At 32.8% G+C, this 18380-nt stretch overlaps 1 protein-coding gene across 5 annotated transcripts in view; it reads right to left on the reverse strand.

The window, feature by feature from the left end:
- LOC105320498 (uncharacterized) overlaps nt 1-18380 on the reverse strand; it is a 140373-nt gene that overhangs the window by 101505 nt on the left and 20488 nt on the right. For all 5 annotated transcript variants that reach the window (XM_066079298.1, XM_066079299.1, XM_066079297.1 and 2 more), the window contains exons 5-6: nt 17699-17766; nt 16022-16249 (exon numbers count right to left, since the gene is read on the reverse strand). In XM_066079298.1, coding sequence (XP_065935370.1) covers nt 16022-16249; nt 17699-17766 — 296 coding nt within the window. The remainder of the gene's footprint in view (nt 1-16021; nt 16250-17698; nt 17767-18380) is intronic.

Consider the following 18380-nt stretch of genomic DNA (forward strand, 5'->3'; position numbering starts at 1 on the left):
AATATATCTATATTCATGTAATCACAATAAGACCAACAATTGGGAACTGTAAACAGGACTATTTTTGCCCCATGTTATTTTCTTAGATTGTAAACATTTTTGTCCCAATTAAAACTTGCCCAGACAAATTTAAGCTTTGTTTATAGAGAGACAATGTAGGGCATTGTAATTCGCCTAGTCTTCATTAATACACCCACTGGCAAAGAGACAAAAAATAAAACAGGAACAAATGTGTTCCCTGTAATCGTTCTTGGAATTTATGAATGATCAGATATGTTATATCTATTGTAACATTATTTACATATATGCCAGCAGCTAAATATGAGTAAACATTTCTTCAATAGTAAATATTGTACTATAATATCTTTGTCCTTTGATCGAGTGATATGATTAAACACAATCACTATCTTGAAATAACTTATTATAATCAAATTTCATATTAAATGAAGTAAACGAAAGTATAAATCCTGTTAATTCATATATTCAATCAATATGACACAATTAGAAAATACAGAAAAAGAACTTTCTCAATCTTTTGCAAAAGAAATTCAATCATCTTTAATATTTAAAAGTTTTTCACATCATTTTAATTTTCTGTTGCAGCTACTACATAGCCTTGTGTTCACACAATGTCTTAACACATATATCTGTAAAGTTAATATTTTCTAATCTATTCTGATTCAAATTCTGAATAATATGTACCAGAAACGTTCTAAAATCTGTTTTAAATTTGTAATATCATAAATACTAAACACCATTAGCAAGTAAATACATGCAACATTTGTCTTTTCATGAAGACTTCAGTTCTGATGATAAGTTCTGAAGAGATAATCATTAATTATTCACATATACTGGAAACCATTCCAATGCATCAACTAATACATATATGGTAAGTATATATAATAAATGTATGAAAATCAGTTTGTTCTTTGCTTTTTCTCAATATGAACATTGTAAACATGGTGCTAGTTAGTGTATCGTAATTCCAAATTACTCATGTAACCCATCTTGTATAAAGAGAATCTCAAAAAATCAAATTTCAGTGTCTCTAAATATATAATCAAACATATAATCTCATGTTTCATATCGTATATTCAATACTCTATTCAATAACTTATAACTGTATATTGCCAATTTACCATTCAATTATATCTCTTCCATTGCAATATTCTATTACAAATGTATTTTTACATTTATAATTAATCCTTATCACTGGATTTTTCCTTAAAGAGGAAGGTTGTAAAACAACTGATCTCCATTGACAATTTGTCTTGGTATAAAATTGCTTGACATATGGTAAAAGTTTAATTCACCAAATTCTTAAGATAGAAATAAAAGATGGTCACATATAGTCTCTTTCTTTAATATATACTGTACTCTTTCATTTCAATCTAATTGAGCATGTACCATACTTTGGTAATAAGTTTTAATGTTTATTTTATAACAAATAGGGTTATAGTGAACATTGTATTATTTCTGGATTTTCATTCTGACCACATTGATCCTCTTTCACTCTGAACCTTTTCTTTTGGTATTATATCTCAGGATTTCAGCAATGTATCAAACAACTTCATTTCTTTATATCATAAGTGTCATAACAATACTTATCAAGCCTTAGTTTCCATGAAGTCTTCATTTAAATTAGCTTAAAATAAATTCATGTATGGTGTCTGAAATCAAATCATCTAAGTCAATAAATGTTTGGTTCTTTGTTCCTCATATCATCCTCATTAATCATATAATGATGTGCAGGTTTATGACTTTTGTAATACTTATGGATGCAAAAAACAATTAAATAGTAAAACCATATTAATTATTTGACTGAATACATGTACATTAATTACCGGTACATGTACTTATTTTAAAAGTACTTTTCAAGTCAAGTATCCTAATGTTTGTTTGATTTCTCTCTATTACTAACTTAGACATATATACACTGTATATATGGCTTTCATTCAAATTTTTTAATCAATACTGGTACTCCTGTTTTCAACATTCACTGTCACTTCAGTCAAATTTTATAACTCTTAACTCAAACTTTATATCTGAATAAAACTGCACAAACAATTGATACAATTCAAAACACTGCATGGATTGTCTTTTGCACCCATTACAAACAGTGATCAATTTAATTCTCTAATATTTTATGAATCAGTTCGTCTTTCAAAAAATTCATGATTCTCCAAGATTTTAAGCTTCTTTCTTCCAAACTTCACAACATGCACAACTTCGACTGTACCATGTAATATAAATAAATGTAATGTAGACAATCATCTTTTCTGTGACAATAACTTGAAAACACCATATATTATGTGTTATAGAAAACATACATATACGTAAGCTTCTCATCCCAGAATTAAAACATTTCACAGCCTATGTATTGCTCTGAGAAGCAAAATAAATTCCTGTTCATTAGTGAAATTTCTTGTTTGGTCTTCAATGACACCAAATAATATTACTGATATCATCAGCTGTACTTATTTCAACCATGTGCAAACTGATGCCTTAAATACTTCTTTTTTGTCATGATCAATAAACCAACATTAATTTCATGTAATGTATTGCATCAGCCTGTTCCGATGTTCTAAATTGACATCTTCTTTCACCTACATGATTTAGTACAGTTGTATTATTAATCTGAATGTTATTTTGTTCAAACTTCAGACCTTTGGTCATTTTACTATGAGCATTACATTTTGTAAATTGTGGGTCGTAAACCAATTATCTCCAGTATCAGTCAGCAGTTAAGAGAAATTCCATCTCTTGTCTCATTTATATCCCTGATATTGAGATCAATAAAACCATAAGAAAAATCTGAACACAGCGTGTTCTAATTGTACTGTACTATTTAATATATACACAGCGTGTATATTATTAAACTTGCGGTGTAAAATCTTTTATATAGTCCAAGTTCTGAACACAACGTGTTTTATAAACTTAATATCAACCAATACACAACGTGTACTGTAAAACTTGCGGTAAAATATATTCTCGACAAAATTCTGAACACAGCGTGTTCTATCGTGCATTCAACAAATACACAACGTGTATTGTACAACTTGAGTTGTAAAACCACATGAACCATGTGTAAAACGAAATGCACGGATTATCAATCCTTTCAAACCAAGACTTCGTCATTGGTAGATTTAATTCGTTTTCAAAGGCTTTACAAACCTTGCAACTAAGACCACGTCTTAGAAAATTTATTAACACTGCAATAACCATATAACCGACAAGGGCTCATGTCCCGATGTCGCCAGAAAAAATATGAGTGTTTATCACAATGGAAGCACTATTTATACGGTATGTGACGTCACTTCCAGGTAGGTTTTTAGCTTTTTTTGAAGGGCGATCACGAGCATAATAGCCAGGAAATAATGCTACTTGATACTCCGATATGCCGAAGGCTGGATAAAAGAATGAATGTCAGGAAGCAACTGACAGCACCGATCGCTTGTAAATCACTAAATATTTATATTTATTTATATTTGCATGTTAGCTTGTTTGGATATATTGAATAAAGTCTTATAACATACAGAAACAAAAGACCCATGGGGCCACATGGCTCATCTGAGCAACAATGACTTTAAGGTATCCGATGTACAATTGAGCCTGAGAGCTCGGGATTTTCCGGGATGAGCTCGGTAGATAAATTTTCAAAAAGTCTCACTATTTTTGATCTTATATAATAAACAATAAAGAATTAACAATTGATGCATAAAGTCAAGCAATATTTTTTTTTCTTAATTTTAAAGCGAGTTATTTTAACTTTTCCCCCTTACGCTGATTGTGACGTTTTAGCAGCTTTACGTCATTTGCCATTGTATGATGTTATTTTTTTCCCCGCGGCGCTCTTGTAATAACGTGATTCAGAAAAAAAAAATCTAATTTATAGAGTAAAGTTTGCAGTTCTTAAGTCACGTACATGTATTTCGTCGAAAAATACTGAGTAGGTCGTTTTAATAATTGATTTCTTAGATATTGTGACTGTGCATAACTTGAATTTGGGTAATCTGGTAATTGTATAGCCCTATTCAATTTGATCAATTTTTCGTATACCGTAATGTCTCGTGTATAATACGCACTCGTGTATAATACGCACCCCCAAAGTTGACCAAAAAATGGCGAAAAAACAGCAGGTCCTATGTATAACACGCACCCAAAAAAATGGTAAAATCAACGGCCGCCATTTTCCCCCAAACTATCGATGTTTCATGTTAATTTTATAATCCATGCGCAATTTCTTTAATTTTGAGATCGGAACATAGCACAGACGATGAAAATCGACGGCCGCCATTTTCCCAAATAACTATCGATGTTTAATGATGATTTTTTAACCCAAGCGTAATTACTGTAATTTCGTGATCGGAACATGGCCTAAGCGATATTAGAGTCAAAGTTCTTACACTTTTAATTAAAAAGGACGGTACGATTTACATGGGCGGTATCAAATATCATTTGACACTTCGTAAAGAGTTTCTTACAACATCGGAGAAGTAGAAGATCATCATACGTAGAGAAGAACGGCAACCGAGCTTAGTGCTTAAAAGTAATAATGTTTGCAGACATAAACCAGAAATTATTTAATTGATTAATTATAGTCAAACCCTATGATTGTTGTTTAAATAAACATTGTGAAGAAACGTACGTATGTCGTATATCGTCATTATCAAGTCGTACAAATGATCGATGTAATTTTAGCAGTGTCTATGTAAAGCAATAACGTTTAACTGCATAACGGGACACAAAGTAATTAAGTTTAATAAAATCAGAATAATTGCTTATCTACATGCACTTGAAAACACCATGTGAAGTCCGACACGAGAAAGGTGCATGCTTCTGACACCGGAAATTGTTAAACAAACATTGACCACGCGCCGAGTCAACAGGTGGCTGCTTACGTAATGGCGAATACACTGGCGATATTTAAACTTGTTTGATGCAAGAAATTGTGTTAAGAGAGGATAAATATTTCAATACATGGGGAAAAAAAATTAAGAATAAGGTATTTCTGATGCAGTAAATTTAGTATACACTCATTCAATTTGCATAACACGTTATATCGGCAGTCACTACTCCCGTGGTATCAAGAATCACGGCTTGAAAAAATGGGGTACAATTTTGGTCCTATGTATAACACGCACCCCCCACTTTTGATCAAATTTTGGCTGAAAAAAAGTGCGTGTTATACACGCGACATTACGGTACCTAATTTCATTATACATACAGAGTGTTTCGGACCAAATTTTTAAACATTTGTATAACGGCGTATTTGCAACTAACTATTTTTTCTAAGTACCATGCATACGGATTTCGTGGTTAAGATGCTTGTACACGTTTATTGTAATTATTGTGTTTAAACATCTCATTGTTATTTTCCGTAAATCAAGTTAACAAGAGTCAAATAATGAAATTTCTAATCCTTGATTTTTTTCAACGGGATTTCAATCAATTTTCTTCTCTCGCATTTCATATTACATGTATGTGCATGAACGGTACATTTTTTACTCTTTTTCAAATCGCTGGATTTTATATCATTCAAATAATACCATTAGATACTGATTCCGACTGCTTTAAAGTCAATATTTGTTTCATTTTGCTGTTTACATTAAAGAGGCGCATCACCATCCAATGAAGTCAAATAGTCAAAATTTGATTGACAGGTTCAGCCAGTTAGCCGATGTCCGATGTTCCGTGTGGTATTTGTACACAATCTTATCGTGTAAAAAATGCATGCTTATTACAACATCACAGCGTCATTTATGGTTGATTCATATTTTGTTATAACTGTGTAAAGCATGTTGATGTATTATGCATTCCACAATTGTACCGATATGGAAACATCGTATTCATGACTTTATCGGCAGTCTCCATTTGAAAACTGACTTAATTTTTTTGTTTAAAAAGAATACAATTTTGAGTAAAAGATAACACAATGTACATTGTTCTCTACGAGTTAAAGGTTTGGAATGAACTCTAATAAAACATTTCACACGGTTCTCGCACTCTTTATTCGTAATGCTTTACACACCTGATGTGACCCGCAATTCACGACTTCGTTGTATTAGTAACAATATTTTTGTGCAAACATTTTGCTGAATGAAAAAAAAATCAACAATTTAGATTTTTAAAACTAAAATTTCAAGTTCTCAATCATAAAGGAATAGAAAACAGGAAAATTACCAGCTAATGGGAATATGTGTTGGATTATGAATTGTAAACAATATGAATTGGTCATTGTAAACAAGAGGCCCATGGGGCCACATCGCTCACCTGAGCAACAATGGGCGTTCAAAAGATATTGTGCCATATGGTCTCTCGGTAGAAAAACAAAAAATAAATATTGTAAAGTATTCGAATTTTACACTTTTTTTTGTAAACATGTACTCTTTGACATTGTACCTTCATGAAATAATATTTTTTACCAGAATAAGAAATTTCTACGCAAGATATAAAACTAAACATTTGGTAGAGGTATACTGTTAAGTTGTTAACTTCCAAATCCCTATATTTTCGTTCTGCCCCCCCCCCCCCCCCACTTTGTAAAGCGATCAAAATATATGAGAGCATATAGGTACATTTTTTTCATCAACTACTCAGTACTTACTAGTTATTGTATTAAAAAAAAGTAATAGTTATTGTTTTTTATTTTAAAAACCCTACATGTATAGATGTGAAGAAGAAAATTATACCTCAATGTGCTCAATTCCTCAAATTAAAAACATTCAAAAATTTTATTTGTCTTCTCCATTATAATTAAATGACTGTTATTTACTTCGCGTACAAACCAGGATAATTTTCCACTGTGATATTCTTAGGAATAGCGATAATTACTTTATAATTATAATTACATTAATCCCGGGGCGCAACAGAAATGTGTCAGAACTATGGAAACTGTTTTAAAGATGTCGTTTTTATTTACTCGTGTCTGAAAAACTATCAAAATTGATGTAGATTTCACATTATTTATTGTATAAAGAGAGGGCCCCAGAGAGTAGATATATACAGAATACTGTGGAATCATTAAATTTCGTGGGGGCCAATTTTCGTGGATGACTTAAATTTTACAGGTTCGTGGGGCTTAATTTCGTGTATTCATATATATCTACAAAAGGGAATATGACTTTATTACCCTAATTCATCAATTCGTGAAGGATGTTATTTCGTGGATGAGAGGTACCCACGAATTCCACGAAAAATAAGCCACCACGAAATCTAATGATTTCACAGTATCATTCTTTTATTTTGTTTGTACAAGTATTCAACATACTCCAATTCATAGAGATTTTCTAATGTTCAACCAAAATTTCAGCGTCAATTGTAGAATTATAAGCAAGATACAGAGCTCACAGTTCGCCTAGGTTTGATTCATAATTTGTTCACATGAGTTTATTACATTCAGCTTATGATTTTTAACTTGGTATTTCCTATTCAACATTTAAAATGGAAAAAAAGAATGGCCTAAGATTTTATATTCTTTTATTCACTCAAGACCCGTTCACTGGTATTTGAAGTTCAAAATCAGTTTATACAAATGTACACAAACACAGTGACGGATCACATGTACAGTAGGAGTAAAAATGACGAAAAAATGTTAAGTTTACAATACAATAAGATGTTAAAGTTGGTTTCTGAACGAACAGACTTTGAAAATTTTCTTAATAAATATTGACAAATTTTTTACTTTTTTAATCTTTAGTTTTTAAGATCTGTGTACAAACATAGAATTGTGAGCAAATCTCTGTATCTTGCTTATAATTTGAAGCTTAACACTCAAATATGGTTAGTAAATAAAAATTGAAAACAATTAAACACAAGAAACATTCACTATAACAAATAAAGAACACAATTTATTTTTTCGAAATGAATCATATATATACATGTATATACCTACATATTTCCGTCAGCAATGTCAAACTTTATTTAAACTGAATAAACTCGAGAAAATGCCGAGCATCGCAACAAAACCTATTGCATTAATCTACCATTACGCAAAAGATAATGCCGATCGAATTACCGATAGGATGAATTTCATTATTTTTTGATACATCAGATTTTGCTTAATTTGCGCAGGTAAACAGTTAACTGTTTGATTTACCAAAGTCTCTGTTTGATTTGATATGTAAAAATCACGAAATAATACAGAGATTAGTTCCCAGGTTACAAGCAGAAATAATGAAAACAAAACGAAAATCGGAACAAGCTAACACCAACGTCATGTGTGAAAACTGTCAACGCATTGAAATATTTAGCCTCAATTTACTTCATAAAATCGGCAACAATATATTTTGCATGTTTCAAAAATTTCCCTTCATACGCGAACTGTTGCACAACAAGCAAATTCATCATAGTCAGATCGACCCTTTTTCGTATAATGTCATGGCTGCTTTAAACAAAGAACCTCGTTTTAGAAGTATGGAATACGAGTCTAGGTAAAATGGGTATGCAAACCCGGGCCGTGGCAAAATAAAAGCCAAGGCAGATCAACAATCGTCAATTCCAAATACGCATTATTTTGCAGCAATATTTACAGTGAATACAAATATACTAGTCCATCAAATATCCTGAAATTTTAATGAGATTGGCAGATTAATAACTGCCAATCTTTGTTTTGCCCAGACCAAGTCTTGCCTACCCATTTTACCGGATGCCGGATTACCGGATGCCGAACCCGAAGCTAATAAACTGATTGAAACATGCATTTCCTTTATTATTATTTTTGAATAACTCAGATTTGAAACAGAATTAGCACTTAATTTTTGCAATTTATATTTTCCTTCCCATAAGGATAATTTATGCTAATCTACGTTGAATTTGAATCAGTAGTTCTTGAGAAGAAGATTTTTAAAAATGCACCCCCCTTTTTCTACAGTTTCAAGGTTTTCTCCGCTTTGAATACAGATCGGACTTTTATTTTTGCAATTTATATTCGCCCTCACATAAGGATGCTTTGTGCCAAATTTGGTTGAAATTGGATAAGCAGTTTTAGAGAAGAAGTTCAAAATGTAAAAAGTTTACAGACGGACAGACAGACAGACGGACAGATGAACGGACGGACGGACAGACGGACGACGGACAAAATGTGATCAGAATAGCTCACTTGAGCTTTCAGCTCAGGTGAGCTAAAAAAATAAATAAAGGAAAACGATGTACCGTAATTTTATTCTTGCAACAGAAAACAACAACCAAATCATTGATATTGTTGTACAATTTGTGACAATAGTCCAATCCACACTTTGCAAAAGTTGTTCCCCTTTGCAGGGTCAACCCAAAGGTCAAAAGGGAGAAAACAACTTTTCCCTTCTTTATGCAACCAAATATTTGGGTGTCCTGTGAAGAAACCTCTTAGAATTTAATTTATTGCTTCGATGTGAGAATTGCCCCAACTTGGGGCAATCAAAATTCACAGAGGAAACCGATTTCTAATGTCAAATGACGAAGTTACAACCCTCTAAACTACAAAGGCTACTGTGAGAAATATATGGGTTTTTCCCCAAAAATGGCCGCCAAAGGACATATCTTTTGTAAAGTGTGGATTGGTCTATTGGATTCCAACCTTTTCAAAGCACTGACGATGAAGGCATGATCAGCTAAATGCTCCATTAAATAAACAAGCCATTTAGCATGAATGGGCTTAATTCTTGGTAATTAAAGATCAATATTGATACTTTCTACATGCAGCCACCATTTTCTAATGCTGATTTTTTTTTTTTGCATAGAAACTCTGAAATTGTGATTTTACAAGGGATTTGAATTTGGCATTGATTTGTAAGTCTAAGGTCCTTGACACCTAGCTATCTGTACTGCGATACTAGCGACAGGAATGAATATTCCTTTTTTTGGCATATACAAGGGTCAATCAAGAAATACATCGACAATATGGCTGTCTATCATAAATTTTTCATAAAAGTCATAGCTAACAGATTAATTTATGCACCAACATTTAAAATTTCATTGATACATGAAGTTTAATTCCTATTCATGGAAAGGTTTTTTAATATCCGATTTTAAAACCAACATGCTTTGACACCATGGAGGATGGCAATGTTCAAAACATATGACTTCTAGATGACACCTGCACAGTTTATAGAAATAACCAATCTTATCAAGCTTATATAGTCTATTGTACAGAATCTTGTATTTTGTTGTTGTCAGGAATTCTCTTCCAAAATGCGTTTTTGATATCCTCATTATCTTCAGGAAAGTGTTTACCAGTAATTCCTTTTTTACCTATTCTCCTCTAGAAACCCATTCTTTTCAGCAGAAACTGCGCCCATTCTTTGGTAATGTCATTCGTGTCCTGATTGTCTTTTGGCAGTGTGCATATTATCTTTGAACATCGTGATCCCCTTGGCCCCGGTCATGACAATTTGGGCATTAAGAACTTCCCCAGCAACCCTGTGTCTCCGAACATATGCTATGACAAGATCATCATTTTGTCCAAGTTTTAATGGTTGTCTACAGGGGGAATGCAGTTAAACGCTCAGTTTATTTATACTGAGACTGCTTTAAAAAGTTTTTTGTGGCATAGGATCGTGCTTTCGTTCACTTCTCTCCCTAATTCCTTGTTGAAATAACTGCCAGCTTTTGCAGGGCCATTGTAATAGCATACTGTAAATTCCTTATATTATGCGAGTACTTATAAATTTCGCGATCCCTTTAATTTGTATCAAATTGCGAGTATATAAAATTATGTACGCTGAACATTTATCTATATATTTCCTATAGTTATCAACTCTCAGAAAATAATTGCGAGGTTTTAAAATCCGCGAGGGATGCTTCTCGCAATTTTACGAGGATATTAATTCCTCGTTTTTAATTAGGAATTTACAGTAACTGGCTGTTTTGGCCCTAGCTAGGGAGTATATGCTCCATATTCACCGCATTTTTTTTTCAGGGGTGATTGCTTTCTCCACCTCTGAGTACTGCACAGAGTAGTGATTTGTGTGTCTGTGTTTTCAAGTTGTGAAGGGTTGAGTAAGGCAAGGTTAGAGACTTAAGGGTTCTGTTTCCCAATTACCCCTGTCTTACAAAGGTTAATATTGATATCTTTTAACTGAATGACGACTAACTAGTACATTATGTGAGCTTTATTCACTGATAATAATTCCAGGGAATTAACTCTATCTCTGCATATATTTTTCTAAAGCATCACATATGAGTTCCTCTCTTTTTTTATCAACAATTATGAGCTAACAAAAACTCTGTAGGATATATGTACAGTAAAACTCGGTTATAGCAAAGCTCTAGGGACCAATGGATTTACTACTTTATAACTGTAGTTCATTATATCTGTTTAACGAATTCGTAATAATAACAAATTCACTATAAACATGTTTTCTTTCAAAATTTTGCAAAGATTTGTTAAGAATTTTAACAGGAACTAAAAACAAGAGACCAATTGGCCTTAACGGTCACCTGAGTAGCATATATTCCATACACAAACTTGTCATGGAGTCTCATATATGCATCTAATTAATTAGGTTTCATACCGGAGTAGAAAAATTATAAATTTGTAATGACGACCACATTTCAAAAAGAACTGTGAAACGTATAATTTTGGTGAAAAACTAAAAGATCTGGTCTACAAAATCATGAATTCAGTTTCCCTTTCAGCTGTGTTGGAGTAAAGAAGATAATTGTTTAACGTTATATGCATTAGCATCTATGCATCCATTTTGGCCCTGCCCTAGAGTCAAAACCCATCCTTGAGGGGACATGAAAATTAAAATTTCAGTAGAGGACTTCCCGGTAAACAAATTAATAGTCAGTTTTTTTTTTATACAGATGTGTGAGAATAGAGAAGAAGATTTTTAAACATTATATGCATTAACACTATATTGCCATATTGCTCCCCCCCCCATGTCCTGAACCCCTGACCCAGGGGCCATGAATTTCACAATTTAGGTAAAGGAGATTGTGGATATCATAACCATGTATTCAGTTTTTTGCCCACATGTGTGGGAGTAGAGAAGAAGATTTTTTAAGATTTAAAACATTTTTACTATATGGCCATATTGGCACCACCCTAGAGCCTGAACACCTAACAAAGGGGTCATGAATTTCACAATTTTAGTAGAGGCCCTCATGGACATCATAACCATGTATTCAGTTTTTTGCTCACATGTGTGGGAGTAAAGGAGATGATTTTTTAAGATTTAAAACATTTTTACTATATGGCCATATTGGCCCCAACCTAGAGCCTGAACACCTAAGCCAGGGGTCATGAATTTCACAATTTAGGTAGAGGCCCTCATGGACATCATAACCATGCATTTAGTTTTTAACAAATATATATGGGAGTAGAGAAGAAGATTTTTTAAGATTTAATACATTTTTACTATTTGGCCATATTGGCCCCACCCTAGAGCCTGAACCCCTGACCCAGGGGTCGTGAATTTAACAATTAAGGTAGAGGGCTTCATGGACATCATAACCATGCATTTAGTTTTTAACAAATATATATGGGAGTAGAGAAGAAGATTTTCTAAGATTTAATACATTTTTACTATATGGCCATATTGGCCCCACCCTAAAGCCTGAACCCTTGACCCAGGGGTCATGAATTTCACAATTTAGGTTGAGGGCTTCATGGACATCATTATCATGCATTTAGTTTTTAACAAATATATATGATAGTAGAGAAGAAGATTTTCTAAGATTTAATACATTTTTACTATTTGGCCATATTGGCCCCACCCTAGAGCCTGAACCCCTGACCCAGGGGTCATGAATTTCACAATTTAGGTAGAGGGCTTCATGGACATCATAACCATGCATTTAGTTTTTAACAAATATATATGGGAGTAGAGAAGAAGATTTTCTAAGATTTAATACATTTTTACTATATGGCCATATTGGCCCCACCCTAGAACCAGAACCCCAGACCCAGGGGCCATAAATTTCACAATTTTGGTAGAGGGCCTCATGGACATCATAACCATGCATTCAGTTTTTTCCTCACTTGTGTGGAAGTAGAGAAGAAGATTTTTGAAAATTTGGCTTTTTTTGCATATTTGGCCCCGCCCGTGGCACCCCAGGGGTGGTAGAGCCATAAATTTCACAATTTAGATTCTTCTTACCATAGAGATGCTTCACACCAAAAATGGTAACGATTGGCCTGGTAGTTTTCAAGAAGAAGTTAAAAATGTAAAATTGTTAACGCACGACGCACGACGCACAACGCACGACGACAGACGAAGACCAATTGCAATTTGCTATATCCGAGAATTCACTATATCCATATTTGTACTAAACGAGTTTTACTGTAAGAGGTTTTAATTATCTAGTAATAACTATTAATAATGCCTGTTGTCATGGTTTGTTCAATATTTAATACAGGCAAAGTGACAAAATAATGAAAAATAATATTTATAAATGTTTACTATCCATAAGATATGAATAAACATGAAATTTTCGCAAATAAACAGTTTAATTTTGCGAATAAACGTGAAACCTTTGCGAATAAATGCGTTACTTTTGCGATATAATGCAAAACTTTTTGGAATAAACACGTTACTTAAGCAAATAAATGCGAAACTTTCGCAAATAACACACTAATTTTGCGAATAAACATGAACCTTTCACTAATAAGCGCGAAACTTTTGCAAAAAAATGCAAAACTTTCACGATATAATGCGTTACTTTCGTGAATAAATACAAAACTTTCATGAATTAAAGAGGAACTTTCACGAATACGCGAAATAAATATTGTCATTTCACACAAGAACCCCTATGAAGAACAATGACTAAAAACATTAATTTTGAATAAAACAAAATAATTTTATTACATAATGATGTAAATGAATCAGATTTAACTTTATACAAATTAATAAAAATTCAAACGTCGGAAATTTTTAATATCTTAGTACTGATTTTCAAAGGACATAATGTATCACGCTTATCACATTCTAATGGGCACTGTATTATAGAAAATGAAGCATCAACATATTTTAATTATAACAATTTTAATTCGAATTAAAAGTTTTATTAAGTATCATTTTATAATTGAAAGGATATCATTGTTCAAAATGCTATAATTTATGTTATATCGCTGTGACATAAAATAACGTCTACTTTAATATCAGAAAGATAAGTCAAGCAGTGAATTTAAATTCATCCTCTGAATTTATCACAAATGTCATTTGAAAATCAGTACTAAGATTTCAAAGGTTTCCAACAGTTGAATTTATATTAATTTTATAAGAAAAAGATAATCAATGACTGCCTGTTCGAACACAGGGTCAGCGAACAAATGAAAAATGATAAAATGATGCTCAAACTTATTATCTACTTGGAACATATAACATCTGAAAATGTTATGAAGTTTTATCAGATTTTTAATATCTATATGTAAAAAGATAAGTTTGTCTTTATAAATCAACATAACATGGATATTATAATTAAAATGAATAATAAGTATTTGTTTTCAATTGTTTTTCTTCAAAAGGGTTCTTGTATGAAATGACAATATTTATATAATGGTTTCGCGTTAATTTGCGAAAGTTACGCGTTATATCACGACCGTTTTGCGTTAATTTGCGAAAGTTTCGTGTTTATTCGCGAAAAACAATTTTTTTTCCTACGAACAATAGCTTAATGGGCTATTGTTAGGCCTAAAAAAAAAAAAATAGTGTGTTTAGGGTAACACTGATGAAAAAATTAGGTTAGGTAGGTGGGGATTTTTTTTTATTTTATCTATTTTTTTGGCCTGAATCCTATGAATGTTTGTTTGTTTCATATTTAAAAACGTATTTTTTATTGGAAATAAGATAAAATTCACAGTCGGATAAAATCAGGCATCTAAAAATGGTAGGATCGGGCCATTTTTGTAGGTTAGGTCGGGTTACCCGAAACACACAACTTTTTTTTTTAGGCTTTATAAGAAATAAGTTATATGAAAAAATTAATTCTCCATCAAAACAACTGTGAAAGGTAACAACTCAGCAAACCGTGAAAATTTAGACACATGGAATTAAAGACATTTACTGTAACAGTATATGACCAAGTTGGCCCTGTCCTTGGGCCTGAACTGTTGACCCAAGGGCCATGAATTTCATAACTTAAGTAGAAGTATTCAGTGACACCAGGTGTTTAGTTTTTCTTAAATATATATGGGAGTAGAGAAGAAGATTTATTTGGATTTAGTACATCTGCACAATATAGCCATATTGGTTCATAACCCTGACACAGCTAGCTTGGGCCATGAATTTCACAATTTAGGTAATGGACTTCATGGACATCATTTCATTATCATGCATTTAGTTTTTAAAGTACACATGTATATATGGGAGTAGTAGACAAGATTTTCTAAGATTTAATCAATTTCACTTGATGGTCATATTGGCCCGTCCTTAGGCCTGAACCCCTGACCTATGTATTTTACAATTAAGGTTCAGGGCTTCATTGAGCTCATAATTTAGCTTTCAGTTTTTCTGTGATATATATAATGGAATAAAGAAAAAGATTTTTTAAGATTACATACATTTTCACCAATTAGTCATATTCACCCCACTCTAGGGCCTGAACCACTGACCCAGGGGCCATGAGATTCATAATTTTGGGAGAGGGCTTCATGGACATTATAGCCATGCATTTTGTCTTTTTCCCACATTTGTGGAAGTGGAGAAGAAGATTTTTGAAAAAGTTTGCCTTTTTTAATATTTGGCCTTGCCCATTAGGCTCTGGGGGTGGTAAGGTAAAAAAAAATTCACAATATAGATTCCTCTTAACATAGAGATGCTTCAAACCAAAACCTTTAATAATATTAATGGCTTAGTGATTCAGGTGAACTAAAAATTCAATTCATCTGAAAAAAGTCTATCTTCCTGAACCAAATACAGCAACAACTACCAGTATACTAATAATACAGAGATCTTAGAATTGTAGCCCTCCAAAAAAACATCAGATAAAAAGAAGGAGAGTTCTACTGTTCTACATTATTGCAGCTTAAAGTAATAGTCCAAAACTGCTCTCAATTCAAATCAAAATCAAACATGATAATTTTCATTGATAATCTTACCTTAAGAGAAAGGTTTCCTGTTGAAATCCAGTATATTAAGACACAATGAATTATCTTTTTGCAATGTAGTTTTCCAGCGTTGCTGACCAAAATGTCTCCTTCATTGATGGAACCTTCATCATCACATTCTTTTTGAATCCCAATACCTCCTTCTTTCAGAATAAGTGAAGACACAAATCCGTCTTTTAAACTTAACTTCTTGTTGGTTGAATTAACGATAACGTCAACCTAGGCAAAGAAAACAAAATTAAACACTGATCAAATCAACTTCATGGTATCAATAGAGTACATATATCTTTTCAAAAAAGACCTTCAAAAAAACATATTACTTTGTTATACATCAAACCCCTTTTGTTGTTTCAGTTTACAAGAAGAAGATTTTTTAAAGATTTTATTTTATTTATTCCTGAATATCCAACCCAAACCCCTATTTGTGGCCCCTCCCTACCCATGGGGATAATGATTTGAAGAAAATAAAACCTACACTACCTGAGGATGCCTTCATGCAAGTTTCAGCTTTTCTGGTTAATTAGTTTTTGAGAAGATTTAAAAAAAAAAAATTCTATATATTCCAAAATAAAAATTTGACTCCCATTGTGGTCCTATCCTTTCCCCCTGGAGGTCATGGTTTTCACAACTTTGAATTTACATTACCTGAGGATGCCTCCACATAAGTTTCAGCTTTTCTTGCATTTGGTTCTTGAGAAGAAGATTTTGAAAATCGGACAGACAGACAGACACACAAGGGTAAAACAGTATACCCCCTCTCCTTTGGAGGGGGGGGGGGGGTATAATAACATTTTCGTGAAGAAAAAAAAATTCAACTTGAAAATGCAGCTCATATTGCTTTAAAAATTAATTTTGCAGGTGACCTGTTGCACAACAAACAAATTTATCTTTGTCAGAATGACCCTTTTAACATGCCTTAAAAATGGCTGCTTCAAACTAAGAGCCTTATTTTTGAGTTATGTAATAGCAAACCTGAACTTATAAACTGATTGACCCTTCCCCCCACTCCTTTTATTATTATTTTCATAGCTAGCTCAAATTTGGAAACAAATTAGCCTTTATTTTTACGATTTATATTTTCATTTCAATAAGGATGACTTATGCTAAATTACATTGATTTAGTAGTTCTTGTGAAGATTTTTTAAAATGCACCCCCCTTTTTTTACAGTTTCCAGTTTTTCTCTGCCTAAATTGAATTAAAACTGGCCTCTCATTTCTGAAATTTATATTCATCTTTCCAAAAGGATACTTTGTGCAAAATTTGGTTGAAATTTGGCCAAGTAGTTTTAGAGAAGAAGTTCAAAATGTGAAAAATTTACAGACAGGATGGACGGACAGACAGACAGATGGACGACTAACAAAATGGGATCAGAATAGCCTACTTCATCTCAGGTGAGCTTAAAACCTTAACCTTCTCCAGCATCAGAAATTTATAGCCCAGATTCAGCATGCAAGTCTGTTAAATCTGTAAGTATATGCCAAGATGCACCATCCATGCAAGTTTGGTGAAGACAGGACAAGCATTAACTTAGATACAGAACCTGATCCAAAAACTTTACCCAGGTCTGGACGCCGACACCAACACTGACACTGTTGCCAAGGGTATATTATTAGCCACCGACATTGTCTTGGCTTAGTAAACTAAAAATGTATAATTATAATATTTACCTTTCCTTTCTTTGCAATATCCAAGATGGATTCAATTTCTATCTTTACTTCAATTGGAGGTTCTAAACCTGAGAATAATAAAAAACAATGAATGCTCTGTTAACAAGAATAGAATTCCTGGGTCCCCCGCCGGTCAAGCAGTATACTAGTATCAAGTCTATTGACCAAGGCTATTTAGGAACTTGACCAAGGTATTAGTGATATAAACATTTGGTATAAATTTTATGAAAATCCGTCAAAATTTGTAGGCATGAGAGCGCTTTCAAGGTCAATTTTTGGATAAAACGGATTCATTATTGTAGTCAAAGTCCCATAACTCCAACAAAAAGTATCGACCAATGCTGATTTTCGAACTTGACCAAGGTATTAGTGATATAAACATTTGGTATAAATTTTATGAAAATCCGTCAAAATTTGTAGGCATGAGAGCGCTTTCAAGGTCAATTTTTGGATAAAACGGATTCATTATTGTAGTCAAAGTCCCATAACTCCAACAAAAAGTATCGACCAATGCTGATTTTCGAACTTGACCAAGGTATTAGTGGTATAAACATTTGGTATAAATTTTATGAAAATCCGTCAAAATTTGTAGGCATGAGAGCGCTTTCAAGGTCAATTTTTGGATAAAACGAGGTCATTATTGTGGTCAAAGTCCCATAACTCCAACAAAAAGTATCGACCA

This window comes from Magallana gigas, chromosome 3, assembly GCF_963853765.1.
Source record: "Magallana gigas chromosome 3, xbMagGiga1.1, whole genome shotgun sequence".
NCBI classification, from domain to species: Eukaryota; Metazoa; Mollusca; class Bivalvia; order Ostreida; family Ostreidae; genus Magallana; species Magallana gigas.